At 42.8% G+C, this 17,241-nt stretch overlaps 1 protein-coding gene across 1 annotated transcript in view; it reads right to left on the bottom strand.

Moving 5' to 3' along the window:
* The window catches only part of HMCN1 (hemicentin 1), a 234,521-nt gene that overhangs the window by 202,733 nt on the left and 14,547 nt on the right, over positions 1 to 17,241 (bottom strand). Inside the window, exons 3-10 of the mRNA XM_015415242.1 lie at positions 15,846 to 15,987; positions 14,469 to 14,596; positions 13,706 to 13,819; positions 12,468 to 12,626; positions 10,719 to 10,913; positions 8,981 to 9,079; positions 8,088 to 8,215; positions 1,733 to 1,877 (exon numbers count right to left, since the gene is read on the bottom strand). Of these exons, the coding sequence (XP_015270728.1) occupies positions 1,733 to 1,877; positions 8,088 to 8,215; positions 8,981 to 9,079; positions 10,719 to 10,913; positions 12,468 to 12,626; positions 13,706 to 13,819; positions 14,469 to 14,596; positions 15,846 to 15,987 (1,110 nt within the window). The remainder of the gene's footprint in view (positions 1 to 1,732; positions 1,878 to 8,087; positions 8,216 to 8,980; positions 9,080 to 10,718; positions 10,914 to 12,467; positions 12,627 to 13,705; positions 13,820 to 14,468; positions 14,597 to 15,845; positions 15,988 to 17,241) is intronic.

The following is a 17,241-nucleotide window of genomic DNA, read 5'->3' as shown; positions in this document are numbered from 1 at the left end:
CCCCGAAATTTTTTTCAACTTTTTCGATTTTTGTGCACACGTGGGGACTGGCCCACGTGTGCACAAGCCTCCCCCTCCCCCCCCAAGTGCCCCCGGAGCGCTGATTTAGCGATCCGCACTCAGGGAGCAACTTGGCTATTAGATATATAGATGTAGAAGCCTTCAAAAATATGACAGTGTTTGAAAAAGAATGCTACCACTTAATAATAGTGCTATATAGGTACAAAGGAATCAAAGCATTGCACAAACATTTTTGCAACAATTCTTGAATTAATGCTAATTAACCCTGTAAGGAAGGCAATTATAATAATTTCCACAGTACAGGTGGGAGAGCTGAACAACAGTAGCTTTCCAAGGGCCATCCAATGAGATTATAGCTGTGATTAGTTTTGAACCCACAACTAACTCCCTTTCATCGTTCATTCTCTGCACCAGTTCTCAAAAGTATTTGTAGAGCAGCCTATTCCCTTCTACGGGATATGTCCCATCTTTGAACAGCCAGAAGCAGAACCACCCGGAAGGGTTCAGAAGAAGAAGAGTTGGTGCTTATACCCCGCCTTTCCCTACCCAAATGAGTCTCAAAGCGGTTTATAATTACCTTCCCTTCCTCTCTCCACAACAGTCACCTTGTGAGATAGGTGGGGCTGAGAGAGCTTGGAGAGAACTGTGACCGGCCCAAGGTTCACCCAGCAGGATTCAAGTGGGGGAGTGGGGGATTGAACCCGATTCTCCAGATCAGAGTCCGCCACTCTTAACCACTACACCACACTGGCTCTCAAGCAGAACTGCTGCTTCCTGATGTGGTTATATGTTTACTATGAGCATTCTTCTTCCAGCACTTCTTGCCATTATAAGTCACAGACCTTCTCAATAGCTACCACAGCCTTTTGTCTCTTCAGTTCCCCATGATGTGATATAGTTCCAAAGTACTATTAAAGAAAGGACCTTCAGGTACAAAACAACATTGTCAAACACTGACCTGGACAAGGCCTCTTTTGTAAAGTGAAAAAGGATGCTTCAGCAGTTTTCGTAGGGAAGCTCTGAACGCACATCCCTTGATTAATTTTGCATGAAAGGGGATTTTCAGCTCATGAAGAATACAACAGCTGTGACCTCACACAAAGCGGAGGCTGCTGAAACACAGGTGGATCACGACAAAGCACGCCACTCTCAAAGGTATTTTTAAAAACACCCAAACCTTTGCCAAACCTCTCATTTCTTTTAAGCCCCGTAACTCCCTTCTGTTGATGCTTCCTTTTATCCACTACCAAACCTTCTTAGGCAGCACTTATATCTCTGTTTTATTAATAAAGAAAGGGAGTCTGCAGAAGCCATCAATGCTTGAAAATATTTGGGTAGAGGGAAATGCTTTTTGGAAGCTGCGTGACTTTTTTTTTTTTGCTCACTTTTTAAAAAGGCATGCTGGTTTTGTCCACATGTTCCTCTACCCATACCACACTCTACCCATACCAAAATGGCTTACAAATGTCACTGGATGTTCGTGGGATCCAAAGAATAACTTCTGCACGCAGAGCAGCCATTTTGCTTGTAGAAGTAGTTTACATACAAGAAACTCCGAGATCTAAATAGCACCTAGAGAATCTGTTCTGTATGCAAAAGCCTCTTTCACACATCTAATGGTACACACCATTTTCTATTCAATATTGTCGCCTGGAGTTCCAACAATATTCATATTTTGCAAACTTATAAAAACCCTGAATGTTTCTCTCACCAAAGACACTGACAGTCGTTGTTTTGTTGTTTGTCCCGGCAACATTGCTTGCCATGCACATGTAATCACCAGAATCCTGCAGTCGAACCCTTTCGAGGTGAAGGCTTCCATCGCTGCGTACGCTAATATATGGATTCTGGGCCAACTGGGAGAGGAGGAAACAGATTATTTCTCTGCTAGGTCTAGGCTGGACATCAATATTTTGGACTTTTGCATTTAAAAAAGAGTCAAATTTCTGCACCAAAGTAAATCACATTTTGCATAACTTTGTTTTTTCCATTGCTAGAGTAGTCCTACCTGTTGAGCGCCATCTGGCTTCTCTGTTTCCACCAGGCATTTCTCTCTGACTTTCAAGAATATCTTTAGTTCTCCCCCCCCCCCGTATGTATGTGAATTTTAAACTTTTTAAATAAAATGATTTTTTAAAAAAATAATATCATTGCAATTGTATGCTAGAATTCTTAAGAAGCTAAATTGTGCAGCCAATGCTACAACCTGCTAGCACTGTAAAGACGGTATATCAACACAGAATAGCACAAAATATGGGCTAAGTACTTATTGTAATTCTACAAGTCACAGTGCCTAAGAATCTTTCAACATAATCTAAATCAATTTTCTAATCAATAGAATTTATTCTTGAGACTCATCAGGAAGAGTCCATGACAATACTAACCAGCTGACATGATCAAATTTGATGGCTAATAGACTCCGGGAAGGCGAAAGAAAATACTTCTTTACTCAAGAAGTGAATAAAACATATAATTCATTGCCAAAGGATGTAGTGATGGCCACACTTTAAAAGGAAATTAGACAGATTCATGAAGGATAGGCTTAGCCTCTGTGCCCTGTAGTTAGCTCTCCATAATAAATGCTGGCAAATGTAAACTAAACAGGAAGCTTACAAATTCCTATCCCAATAAAAATGGGTCCCAGGGACAACTTCAACATGGGGGGCAGAGAGGGGGAGGAGATTTCCAGAAAAACTTTAGCAACATTATCAACAGAGATCAAACAGTAACCTGATTTATTAAGGAAAATTATGCCTTGATGATGCACAGCTAATATGTAAGATCATTAAGTTGTTTATTACAATAGTGACTACCCAGTGTACAGAACTAGTGGACAGTTAGAAGACAAATTCCATGTACTCCTCAAATAGAGCCCAAATGCATGGATCACCTTATCTATTCTGCAGCTGGTAATACTCTGTGGTTTTTATTCTCTAAGATTGACACAACCTCTTAAAATACAAAAGCACATCATGAAGACCTCAGAACTGGAAGAAAAAGACAAAACCAAGCTGTCTCCGGCAGGTTGACTCCCTACAAAAAAAGCACACTTGGTGAATATAATCCACTTTGAGTTTTCCCTTGGAGTGCAGAATTTGACACCTACTTAGCAACTACAGGAGGTAAGTATCGCTTTCCAGAGGAATTAACACCTCTTTCTTTCAGCAAAAGGGAGGGGAAGTGGAAGAAATTTTGCTATTTATGTTATACACAAGCACAAGAAGCAAGCAGCTGCGAGAGCCAAAAAGAAAGCTGACTCTCTCAAATCCTGTAATTCTGTGGGTGTTGAGCCAATATTCTTCGAAGCCACTGAGGAGAAATAAATAGGTAGCCTTTCTCATACCCTCATGGGACACAGGCATCCTTCTTTCTACCCGCTCAGGAGCTTCTCACAACACCCTGAGTACATGACAGTTGAAGTTTAGCCAGAAATTACCTCAGAAAGCTCTATCTAATGCCAAAAGATGATCCAAACTGAATGCAGTATATGTGCACTCTCCCCGTGACAGGCTTGTGCAACTGGAAATCTGTGTCTGCTGCCTAAAATGCCCTGCTGCCAGGTTACTGGCTCCACCACAAAGAATTTTCCAGCACTTCATAAGGTTAAATATTAGCAGGGGTTCTCCATCTTGCTCCTTGGACAGAAAGGATAACTCTTATGCCTTCCTATTCTTCCTTTGTGATTCAACTTTCTTTGTTTACTCCTCATACCCATCTATGGCAGGAGGGAGTTTCCATCCATCAGGAAGGACTGCCCTCATGCATGCAATGGACACCATCTACTTAATCTCCATAATAAAGACATTGTTGACAGGAGTAAAGTGGAGATGGGCTCAGTCCGATACAAAACAGAAGTCATAACACTGGGCTGTCTTCAGAAAACAGAGCCATGTGCTTTTTTTTAATATGCCTCATACACACACACACACACAAAATATATTCATTTTTTATTTATGTATTTATTGGATTTATACCCTGCCTTCTCCGCCAAAGCAGACTCGGGGTGGCTTACATAAAAGTGTTAAAATAGTTTAAAAACACACAAAATCTAAAATGCAATGCATACATACGTTCCTATGCAACAGCAGTCATAATCCAATGTTTTCATAACCGGAGTCAGTTAGTACAAACTTGGATGATGCAAACAATCAAAGGAAAGCTCCAAGTTATATCAGGATGTTAAATGGGGTCAAATGCCTGGTGGAAGAGCTCCGTCTTGCAAGCCCTGTGGAATTGAAGTAGGTTCCGCAAGGCCCTGGTGTCCCTCAGGTGACCATTGCGTGGATTACTGTTGCCAAGTTGCTACATTCAACGAAGGGAACCAACTGCCTAATCAGCCGAAGATGGTAAAAGGCTGACTTGGCAGTGGCTGCTACCTGGGCCTCCATCATTAAGGAGGCATCCAAGAGGACTCCCAGACTCCTAACCTCTGGCGCTGGCACCAAAGGTGCCCCATCGAAGGTTGGGAGCGAGATCCCTGAACCCAGGCCACTGCAACCTAGGCACAGAGCCTCCATCTTCATCGGATTCAGTTTCAACCAACTCAGTCTAAGCCATCCAGCCACAGCTTGTAACACCCAATCCAGATCTTCTGGCCCAGAGTCTCTGGCCACCCAACAACAGATATAGCTGGGTGTCATCAGCATCCTGGTGACAACCCAGTCCATAGCTCCAAGCTATCTGGGCAAGGGGGCGCAAATAGATGTTACATAACATTGGGAACCACCCCTTGAGGCACTCCGCAAGTCAGTGGGTACCTGTGGGATAATTCCTCCCCAAGTGCCACCTTTTGTCCTCGGCCCTGGAAGAAGGAGGCAAACCATTGTAAGGCAAGCCCCTGGACTCCAGTGTCGGTGAGGTGATGGACCAGTAACTGATGGTTGACCGGGTCAAATGCCGCCAACAGGTCTAACAACAACAGCACCGCCATCCCACCTCGATCCAGATGTCTTCGGAGATCGTCCATGAGGGCGACCAGTACTGTCTCCGTGCCATGGCCCAGATGAAAGCTGGACTGGAAGGGATCTAATATGAAAGCGTCATTCAGGAAACTCTGTAACTGAGTTGCCACTGCCCTCTCAATTATCTTGCCCAAATAGGGCAAGTTGGAGACTGGCTGGTAGCCAATTCTGCCATGTCCAAGGACGTTTTTTTTTTTTTAAAGAGATGGCAGAACACTGCTTCCTTAAGCGCCCTCAATTATATTTTACTTGGTTATTGGGTCATCTAACAGTGACTTGCTCATGTAAATGAGGCATGGCAAAGGAGATAGAACTTTTATAGAACTTTTATATCATTGGACAACAACACAAAAGCCACATCTTTCAAATGTTATTTAGATGTTCTCCCAGCCCTGCCTCTAATCTCTGAGCTGTTCTTACAACACTGGGAAAATATTTAAAATGTAGATAGGCCAAAGAATCTGTATCGCTCCACAATTCTGATTCCATGGGAAAGATCAACAGGAATGGTTTCTGTGGCTGGGTGATTTGAACATTGACAGATAAACAACTTTCATGGAGAGGGGCAAAGGATACCTAAACGGAATAATTTTACCCAGGTGTCTTGTTGTAGAAAAAGAGCTGCCGGAGCTCATTAGCATAACTCATTAGCATAACTTATTTGCATATGCCACGCCCCCTGACATCACCGGAAGTGACAGAAGGCCACACCCCCTGACATCACCGGAAGTGTGTCAGAAGGCCCGGCTACTTACCCTCCTGCTTCATCCTCATTCCCAAACGGAATGAGGATCAAAGCAGAGGGCGGGGTAAAGAAGGGGGCGGGGCTTCACCACGTGACCGCCCCGCCCCCTAGAGGTTCTCTTCCGGAGCTCCGTACCTGAGAGCTCCCCCCCGACTAGAGCCCTGATTTTACCTATTCAGTTGCAAGTCAACTAATGATGCACTTGCACATGTCAAATGGCCCCAGCTAATCACAACTAGAAGTTGAGCAGATGTCATTATTTCAGGAGTGGGGGGAGGTCAGTCAATCAGTTTATTACGGTCAAAGACCCGTCAAACAGCATACAAAATCAAAAACAATCTCCAGGTTATCGAGAAGTGTTACAGAGTAGAGACATCATGAGGAGTATTAAGGAGGTGCTTACGGTTTATAATTGCAATAAAAAGAAATTTAGCAACCTTCCTTGATATTGCCATGGATTTGTCCTCCAGTAAGTATTTCAGCAAAAGTTCCTCGGACTGGATAACTAGTTGTCCTTGGGGGGAGGTCAGTGCAAATACACCTTCAACAGTTTCATAAAATTCGGTTCATTACTTAAAATTGATTGAATTCTGCCTTTCCCCCCAAAGAGCTGAGGGCAGTGTTTCCATTTTATCCTCATAACAACCGTGTGAGGTTACTACACAGAAAAATAAAGACTTCCCCATGATCACTTTACAGATTTCTTAGCTAAGTATAGATCTGATCCCAGGTCACCACAGTCAACACCACTGCATCACACTAGCTCTCTTGAAACTCTCTAATTGGATCCCACAGTAAATTTCCACTAATGGAAAGGAGAGGGGACTTCCGGTTTGTGGATTGGCGATGGCGGTCGCTTTGCATGGACCTAGGGGAGGTGATTAGCACACCAGCGGCATGGAGGGGTGCCACCTCAAGTGGCATCCCCACGGAGCCTTTGCGAAAGGCTCCAGGCTAGAGGGTTAGCCTCTTCGATGGCTTGATGCCGGAGAATTGAGGCTTCCCTCTGCCCTGATGGTCCTGCTGTTGTGTGGCCTTTGGGCACAAGCTAATTTGACCAGGACAAGTGTGGGAGATTGAGCGGAATAACGACTGATGTGAGCGAGGTCAGAGATATGACCAACAATGAACGTGAGTTTTAAGTAAACGGACTAATTGATAAATGAATCCCCCCCCCATGGGAAAAGCGGAGCACAAAGAGGGATGCCTCTTAAGCGCATGGACAGATAAACATATCGAAGGGGGAGCGGGAGGAAAAAAACAGTGCGTGTATTTTGAGAGACTTACTTGAGTCCCAATAGCGAAGTGACAAGTCTTTCGAGCCTCTGCGAAGCAGTTTGAAACTCTCAACAATGTTGAAAAATGGCGGCTTCCCGAGGAAAGTTTAAAGCAAAACTGGGAAGTCAGAGTCCGAGACTGGAAGAGGGAGCTGACGTCATGAAAATGTTAGTGGATATGCTCAAGCCGGTGATGGAGCAACTCGATGGTATTAACCAGCAACTGACCTCGTTAAAACTTTGCTCTACAGCAGCGCCAGCTGGCAGAAACGGAGAAGAAAGTGGAGCATGCAACTGAGAAAATCGTAGAGATGGACACCGCAAATAAGATGATGAAGAAAAGAATGGGAGAAGTTGAAACAAAACAAAACAAAAAGAAAATTGTTTGTTACAGCTGCAAATGGAAAAGGCTAACATGATTCTCAGGTTCCAGGGAATTCCTGAAACTGAAAAAGAAGATTTGAAGAAGACTCTGGGCGAGATTATTTCTCCAGCAACAGGCTTATCAGCGGATGAAATAGTAAAAGATATGGAGACTGCCTATCGGGCTTACTCCAACTATATATAAAAAAATAGCCTGCCTGGAGAGATTGTGGTCAGATTTGCAAGAAGACAGACCAGAGATGCCATATTAAAGGCAACTTCAGCAACTCCACTGAAATTGGGAAATACAATCATCTCCCACTCTTGGGTTTTTAGTTAGTGTGGGTATCTTTCCTTTATCCATAGATGTAGTCCCCTTCCCATTTTTTTCTTTGTAGTTTTGTAGTCTCATTAAAAAAATAATAAAAATACCCCTCCGGGGAGTTTAAAAAAAAAAAAAAAAGGAAAGGAGAGTGTGATTTTCACCAACTCCCTGCTCCTGCTGCAGATCATCCCTCATGGTGTTCCTGGGGGGGTCCCCTGTCCTCCAAAAATAGCATTTCGGGGGAAATTTCAGCAGAAGGGGGAGATAAAAGAAGTTCCATTCCACTGATGGGCCTGTGCCTTCCATTAATGATTTACTGCAGGATCCAAGCCTATGCCTTTCTACATTGCAAGTAGCAAGTAGAAAACAGTGCAAGATAAATAACACTCTCTTACCATCACACCATTTTTAATCCATTTTCGCTCGGGGATGGGGTTTCCTGCCAGCAGCACACATGGCAAAGTGAGCTGGTGACCTTCTATTACATTAGCTGCTGCTGGACTCATTCCAATGAGAGGGGTAACTATTAAAGAGACAGAGGGAGTGAGAAACAGGACACACTATAAAAATTTGTGATTCAGATAAAAATGCAAAAAGAATATTGCAGTCAGGTCTGTCCTACAAAATACACCAAGACCAAACAATTGTTTGAGATTTAATTAATACATTTTATGAATCAGATTATGAACTTCAAAAAAACACTGATCTTATATTTGTTCTTTTTTGTCATCTAGGTAATTTATATGTGCTATGTGTAAATTTCAGGATTTTAAAAATTTTGATTTTAAAAAAATGGAACGGTATGATGGAAGAAATCTAGTTACATAACTAAATAGGACAATGTTTTTGCTCTGCTTTCTAAATGACTTGTCAACTTCCCAATAACTTAGGGGGTTGGGCTGGGGCCCAGTGGTAGAGAATCTGCTTTATATGCTGTCCCAGGTTCCATCCCCAGCATCTCCATTTTAAACAATTCAGATGATGAGAAAGACATCAACTTGAGAACTAGGAGAGCCGCTGCCAGTAGACAATATTGGCCTTGAGAGACCAATGGACTGTCTCAGTAGAAGACAGCTGCATGTGTTCATATGTGTTCAGCTGAGCAGTAATAACCAAGATGGATTTATCTCAAATGTAAATTTGATACAGCACTTTTAGTGCATCCTTGTTGCTCAACATTCTCTGCACAGAAAGACACTGGGAAATTTTTAATTCTAGATCCAATATTGGAGGTGGATAGAAGTCAAGTAAGCCAACCGGTATAAAACCCAAACCATCAGATAGTTACCAAGTCCCGTCACTGTAAGGGTAGCCGGCCGTGAGACGATCTTCCCAAACTGGTTTTCAGCTTCACAGATATAGATTGCTTCATCGTTAACCCACAAATCTAAAATTACATAAAAGTAAACAAAACAAAGGATTAGAACATTAGCTTTGCACTAGTAAAATGATTGGTACCTATTTATTTATACACACACACAAACACACACGCAATTATTTTATCAGGAAAATTCTCAAGCAGCCCAAAGGACCATTGCAGTAAAATCAGGCATAGTGTAACATGTAATACAGCTGAGCAACTTCCATTCATTTCTATTTGATGTACATGACAAAAATTACAAGAGGCTACGTATAGTAAAGAAAAATAACTAGGTGGTTGTTTCAATTTATGAAAAACTGTAATATATTTTTCTTCTTCACAAGCTGAGGCCAAACAAAGGCATTTAGGCATAAACTTAATGGAATAAACTAGTTGAATTCCTAATTAATGGAATTATACCTTCCCCAAAATTTACCCAAGTATTAATATAATTATCTGTTCACCATTCTGTTGCAGTATGCCCACCAGTCCTCTAGGAAGAGTATACACACTGTGAGCACAGCAACAGTAAGAAATGGACATAATGTCATTTATTTCTCCAACACAAGATAATCAATTATGAAGTGCAAGCATGATACAATTTGAAAGGCTGCTGAAGAATGCAAAATGTACACCTCTTTAGACAGGCTGCTACCCACATATATGACTTTAAGTCATGCCACAAGCATGCTTTCACAAATTGCTTCTTCCTGAGGCTAAAATTGTAATGTGGAAAGTTCTCAAATATTTATATTCTTATGAGTGGAGCTGGCAACCCTACTCAGGACTAGCCCCAATGTGTTCCCCACAAAGGCCTGGAAAGGGCCTCCTGGCTTTGTCTTTTTACTGACAGAACCAAGCTTGGTTGCCTAGCAACAGCCACTGAAGGAAAAGTTAGTCCCACAGGAGCCAAGCAGGAGAAGTGTCTTCATCAGGAGAGACAGCCATTTTGGCAGTTATTCTGACAGGAAACAGTGGCTGAGGCGGCAGTGGGTGGGGAAGAGGAGCAGACCCAGCACCCAGCCAATGGCACACAATTACTGTTGAGTGGTGATTGATGGGCCAGTGGCTGATAGAGTGCACAGCACAGCCAATGGGAGAGCTGGAAATGGCCAACGTGTTATGATGAGCATTATATGTCATTAACAAAATACATACACATTTTATATAAAAATTACAGTTATTATTCCTTATAGGCTTATATTTCATATAGATAGAGTTGGTGCAGTGTTCAGTTCTTCTTACATAATTTTCTATACACTTCTTTCCCTTACCTATATATTGTTTAACCTCCAGTGGGGCCAGGAGATCTCCCAGAATTACTACTGATCTCGACTATGGATATCAGTCCCCCTGGAGACAATAGCTCCTTGGAAGGTACACTGTATGGCATGATACTCCTCTGAGATCCCTTCCCAGGCTCCACCCCCAAATCTCCAGGGATTTATGAACCCAGATCTGGCAACCCCTATTAAAAGCCCTTGAAAACAGAACAAAAAAGTATGGTGCAACAACAATAGAAAAAGTATGGGCTCAGCAAGAAGATGAGTATACAATACTGGGCTGAGCAGCAAGTGTGACAACTCTTTGTCTAAAAACGATATCATGCTGTGGCAGTCAATTCAGTAAGTCAATGTATCTTGTTTACTTTATTTGTTCTACCTACTGTTAATAGAAAGGGCGCCAGTTCTGAGTTGGCTGATAGAACTAACAGCAAAGGGTCTTGAGAAAAGTGGGGCTCCATCCATGCGTTGCCACTTCACCTTTGGTTCTGGGTAACCATGAACATAGCAAGCCAGTGTCACATTTGAGCCAATGTCCATCGATTCATCACTGGGCTCTTGTGTGAAAACAGGAGGTGCTGTCAGAGAGGGGGGGAAATCCAAAAGCAGTACTATGATTTTAGAACTTTTTAAGCAACATAACATAAGATGGCTGAATCAAGATCTCCAAGTTTTATCTCTTGCAATGTTCAAATAGTTTGGCTCATGATAGTTGGCTCTATAACATCTTGATTCAGCATGACCCTGTGAATGAAATGTTGCGTTTGGACACAAAGACTTTAATTCAAATCACTGCTCAGCCATGTACGCATTAAATGTTCTTGGACAAGCATGTCATTAGCCTCACACCTCTATTTGTGGAATGGAAACAATAATAAAATCTCTCAGAGGCTAGCTGAAAAGACAAACTTTTGATTTAAAGTATTTTTCACATTTAAAAGTACCATATAAAGCAATGGTCTTCAGACCTTCCAGATCCAGGACTCACCTTTTATCCCAGATGGCAGTGTGAGGCCCAATAAGCTGCAAGTAAATGTCTGGAAGTCAAATGACATCACAGGCACGTCATGGGGAGAGGAGGAGCCAGAACCCTCCTGTGCTAAAAAGGAATCCTCTCCTCCCCTGAGTGATCCTGCCATCATGCTGTCCTATATGCATATACACTAGCAGCAGATCATTCCAAAATGCAGTGGAAAATGGCTGTTCTTTAGGGGCTCATGACCCAGAAGGTGGAGCTCCATGACAAACCTCTGCATTTGACTGCCTATGCATATAAGTAGGCAGGGCTCTTTTTGTAGATAAAGCCCAGCAGGAACTCGTTAGCATAATAGGCCACACCCAACAGCAGAAACTCATTAGCATATCAGGCCACACCCCCATGTTACCAGAAGTGTGCTCATCCAGCCACACCCACCTTTTGCTTCTTATTCTGCTTACCTTGTTTGTTGTCAAAACCCAGGGCTTTTTTGGAGCAGGAACTCCTTTGCATGTTAGGCCACACACCCCTAATGTAGCCAATCCTAATGAGTTTCTGCTGTTGGGTGTGGCCTATTATGCTAATGAGTTCCTGCTAGGCGTGGCCAACTTGGAAGCCAGCCGGAACTCCGTTCCTGTGCGTTCCTGCCCAAAAATAGCCCTGTAAGTAGGGTTTCCCAGGCTTCCCGCTATGGCAGGAGGCCTCCCATCTACCATCACCATTGCCTGCCGCCATTATGAATGGCAATGGGAGCAGGCCCGTAGCTACATTGGGGCATCTCGGGGCTGGGGCCCCCGACGTACCACCCGACTTCCCATCCAGCTGGTTTATTTTATTTTATTCTTCACACGCGCCACGGATGCACCGTCACCCTGCCCTGCCTTCCAGTGCCCTTGTGCCTCTCTCTCTCGTTGCTTTTTAAAACTTTTACTCTCTCCTCTAAAGATCATGGATCCTCTGGAGCAGCTTTAAAAACAGCACAAGAGGCTTCAAGCCCAAGAGGAAAATAAGGAACTTGAGTGTTTCCCTCTCGCACACCAGCCTCTTCCACACCAGCCAACAGATTATGCTAATCAATAAAATGCATGCAGATGTGTTTATTTTTATACAAGCTCACATAATTTGCATGTCTTAATTCTGAAGCCATGATGCTTACAGCCAACGTCGAGAGTGATTTTGCCAGATGCGCTCCCTGCATCATTAGTTGCAACACACGTGTAGTCACCAGCATCCAGATCCTGTGTTTCCTGGATCTTCAACTGTCCCCGATGGACATCAATAATAAGATATTCTGATGCCCTTAACTCTAAATCTCCTAGATCCGGGTAAGGGCAATAACAGCAGAGTTAATAAAATACTGTTTTCACTTACTTTCCCATACATTGGATAGCAAAACTGTTTGAAACAGTAAAACTGCTTCACTATAGATTTACAGATGAATGTGAGGATTGCCAACATGATATAAACATTACTGCGTACCAGTCAGAAGCTGTTCCAACTGGTATGTGCTGTAACATTTGTTGCAGTGTTCACAAGAGGATTTACCTCAGCATTTACCTCTAAGCCTGGGCATCAATCAGCTCATGAACTGAAGTTCATCGTCATGTATTTTGGCCAGTTCATGGTTCACAAAGCAATGTTTGTGAACTGAAGAGGCCCCACGAACTTCCACAGATTTTAATGCAGTTCGTGGCGGGTTGTTAAGAGCAGAAAAATGTTAAATGGCTCAGAGCCATTTAAACTCCTGCTTTCTGTTCTTCTTTGGTTTAAATGGCTTGGAGCCATTTCACCCCCAGCTTTCTGCTCGCTGTGGCTTTTGGCGGCAAGCAAAAAGCAGGGATTGAAATGTCTGGGAGGCATTTCACCCCCTGCTTTCTGCTCCTCGTTGCTTTTCGTGGGGAGCAGAAAGGATGGGGTTGAAACTTTAAATAGCTCACAAACTAATACAAACTGGTTCAGTTGTGAACCGGTTCGGTTCACGAACTGGTCTATCAATTTGCGGCTCTGCCACAAACCATGAGACAAACTGCAAAAATATGGTTCATGTCCATCTCTATTTACTTCAGCAATTAGGGTTTTTTTGTGCCATCCTAAAACAGGTCTATTCAGAATTGTACTCAATCAGGGAAGTGTTCTCATTGTTGCATTGTTGCATTTGGGGCCCATTTACACAAAACCAGTAATAGTGGGAATTATTTTCTCAAGAATATTAGTAGATTACCTCATTAATAGGAGGGAAACATATAGTCTATTCATAGGCAGATGGTCTTTCCAAGTTAGCTGGTCTGTGATACCAGTTATCAATGATCCATGCGTGCTGCAATTTTATCTCCTGGGGAAAACTGTCAAGTCATGTGAATCATTTAGGCCTAGCATAGTAGTGCTGATAGGTACCTTTAAACCATTTAACCTGAGGTGGTGGAACTCCGGTGGTTTTGCATTCCATCACAGTTGTGTCTCCAAGAGCAATCAGAAGTTCTTTTTTGACAACAGTCAACTTTGGGCTTTCTGGAAAGAAATGAGAGGAGAAACTGTGAGATTCATTTCAGACTTAAAACCATAGTTTAAAATTAAGAGCTAGTTTTGGCAATATGGGGTTGTATCCTACAAATCCATTGCCTTGAAATGAGGAAGGTAAAGGAGGTGAAATTGTCTCATTCCTTGCATTGGTGGATCTAAGCCTGCAAAAGAGAGAAGAGAAAGCAATTTTGCCCTCTCCTTTCTCCTGCCCCCCAACCCACATAGCTGCTTATCCACATGAGTCCTGTAAGCTCAGGAACCCCCTATTTGGTGTCAAAAGGAACTTCTGGGGGAGGGGAATAGGGAGAACTCTTGAGTTTCTTCTACTGACAGATCACTGGATCCAGCCTGTAGTACTCATATAAAGATATATGTTTATAAAGAATGACTGGGGAGGGCAGTTGCTGAGCGATCTGTTGAAGGTACAGGTCTGATCTTTAGGACTGCCACTTGAAAAAGGATCTTAAGTAGCAAGGCTGAAAACCACTGCCAAACAGACAACAAAGGCCTACATAGACCAATTATCTGATTCAGCTTCCTATGTTTACCCATGGATCTTATTCAGCTTTCTGAGTAATTATGCATAGCACACAGTAAAGAAAGCAATTGACTTCACACTGTTTCTTTTTATACTTGCCAATATATGTGAGGATCGATGTCTCCTGGACTGTTCCAGCGGTATTACTAGCCAAACAGCCATACAGTCCTGCATCTTTGGGGACTGCACTTCTGATAATCAAGGTGCCTTCAGGAGTGAGCCTGTACCTGTGCGTCAACAAAGCATCTTCAAAAACTAGCTGTTACGATGGCAATCTTTGGTTGCTTCTGCACGGAGACTTTGTACCACATGCAACCCCAAACACCAGCAGTTCCTTTTGGGGCTTCCCCACAACATCACTGTCTGGTCATCCCCCTTCCAGCTTTTTCCCAGCACAACTATGATCTTTCCCAAACCTCCTTCTTTCCTAAACCATTGTATCCAGAGAGGCTTTGGAGAAACCATGGAGAGGAAGGCATGCATTTCCTCATCTTCCCCATCCCCACACAGAACTGGCACGATTTCCACCCCCACCCCCACTGCCAGGAGGCTTTTTGCAAGTTTTTTTTAATTAGTAGGTATATGGCTATAGTGTTTAACTATAGTGACACACGTACTACTGATCATAAAAACCTTGGGGGGGGGAGGAAATGGTAGGCAAAGGGGAAAAGAATGGGAATCACCCCATGTAGAGGCCACAATGGGAAATCACCCTCCCCCCATGCAGAAGCAACTTTTATGTCATTACTGAAAGATTCAGGCAACTCTGCAGCATTCAAAAGTTAATTTTCATGTATGCATGTCACTTATAAGATGAAATATATGTAAACCCTTATTTTCTTTAGATCTTCATGAGGTGCTATAAACCTTGTTTGTTTGCCAAGCGTTTGACAGGCTATGAACAGAAGGCATCTTTTAGGTGGGGTGTATTTGGGGTTATTACTTTATTCGGTTTTAATTTGTAATTTTTCGAATTATTACCTGTAAGCTGCCTTAAGCCAAGTGAAAAGGCAGGGTACATATATATTTAATAAATAAAAAATATGACTTATGCGCAATACTGGAAGCAAGACAAAATACCAGAAAAATGGGACTGGATTAAAAAAGTTTTGTTTATGGCAGAAATGGACAAAATGACAAGAAAGCTAAACAACCAGGAAGATGAAGATTTCTTTGAAGAATGGAAAGACTTTAAAGAATATTTAGAGACCAGTTGGGATGTTACAAATAACTTACTGTGTTTTGAAGAATATTAGAAATGGAATAATTTATGACTAAATGGAATTTAAAGTTACCAGATGATAAGACAGCTTTATTTCATGCATCACAAAAGATGAAATTAAATTCACATTTTCTAAAAAGCATCTCTAAATAAAAATTAAAACCATAAAGGGTAAACCATCTGTAGCCAGCATTTTCAATTACATTTTTTTTCACTAAGACTTGTGAACTTTTCTTACAACAAAAGATGGGTACCTGTGGGAGCCCATGATAAACATGTCATTGTGAGTCCAGACGATCATTGGCTTTGGGTAACCTGTTGCAGAGCAGCTGATGGATACCTCAGATCCTTTGGTAAATGACTGGTTTTTTGGGGAGACAATAGCTTTGGGTGGATCTATAAAATTAAAAAAAAAGTTTAGGCTTTCCAGTGCATTGCCTTACCAGCATTCCACATGAAAAATGATTGCTCGATGGGATCTAGTTTAAGATTTGCATCACTGAGATTAAGTATATCCAAGTAAACCAGCCAAGGCAGAGAAAAGAGAGGAGTCAGAGGAAGGAAGTCCCACACTAACCAGCTACGGATGCAGTAGCACACATAAGAACATAAAAAGAGCCTGCTGGACCAGACCAGTGGTCCATCTATCCTGTCTCACAGAGTACCCAACCAGTTCCTCTGGAGGTACAACAACAGAGCATAGAGGCTGAGGCCTTAGCCTCATGTTGCCTCTTGGCACTGGTATTCAGAGGTTTACAGTCTCTATATGTGGAGGTTCCCTTTAGTCACCATGGCTGGTAGCTGCTAATAGATCTATCAATCTAATCCCCTTTTAATGGCCATCTTTACATCCTCTGGCAGTGAATTCCACATTTTAATCACTCACTGAGTAAAGGAGTATTTCCTTTTGTGCTGAGTCTACCACCCACCAGCTTCACTAGATACCCTCAAGTTCTAATATTTCAGGACAGAAAATGTTCTCTCTGTCCACTATCTGTACCTCATGCATAATTTGATAAACCTCTACCATGTGCCCCATCTGTGTTCAGCCTTTCTTCCTAGGAAAGGTGCTCCCGCCCCTTAAGCATCTTAGGCCCCGTTCACATGGAGCATTTGCTGCGCTGAAGGCACCCATGGCAAACCCGGGGCGTCCCACCGAAGATGGGCATTAAAAAAGTACCTGGGATGACCTACTGGCAAATGGTTTGCCACGGGCTGCATGCAGAGTCTCTGGGTGTGATCGTGCCAGCGCACGGGGCTTTCTCCCCCGTTTTCCTCTTTGCCGCGGGGAAACCGTCATCGTGTCTGATTGCATAATGGCGCATCAGAATGCGACGGCGCAAATAGCCACGCTTTCCCTCCCCCCTGCGTTTTCCGGCACATTTGACCGGGGCCTTATTTGCCCTATTCTGTCCTTATTTGCCCTCTTCTTCTTTTTTCAGGCTCTGCGATGTACTTTTTGGGATGTGGAGATATGGAATACTGCACACAGTATTCCAAATGAGATGGTACCACAGATCTATAGAGGGGTGTTACAATATTCCCTGTTTTAATTTTCAATCCCTTTCCTAATAATCCCCAACATACCATTACAATGCACTGGGTTGGCAATTTCATTGTACTATGCACTATGATGACCCCCAAAGTCTC

Source organism: Gekko japonicus, unplaced genomic scaffold (genome assembly GCF_001447785.1).
Source record: "Gekko japonicus isolate JY-2015 unplaced genomic scaffold, Gekko_japonicus_V1.1 scaffold269, whole genome shotgun sequence".
Lineage (NCBI taxonomy): Eukaryota > Metazoa > Chordata > Lepidosauria > Squamata > Gekkonidae > Gekko > Gekko japonicus.
The sequence above is the reverse complement of the archived record's forward strand: the minus strand, read 5'-3'. Positions and strand labels throughout refer to the sequence as shown.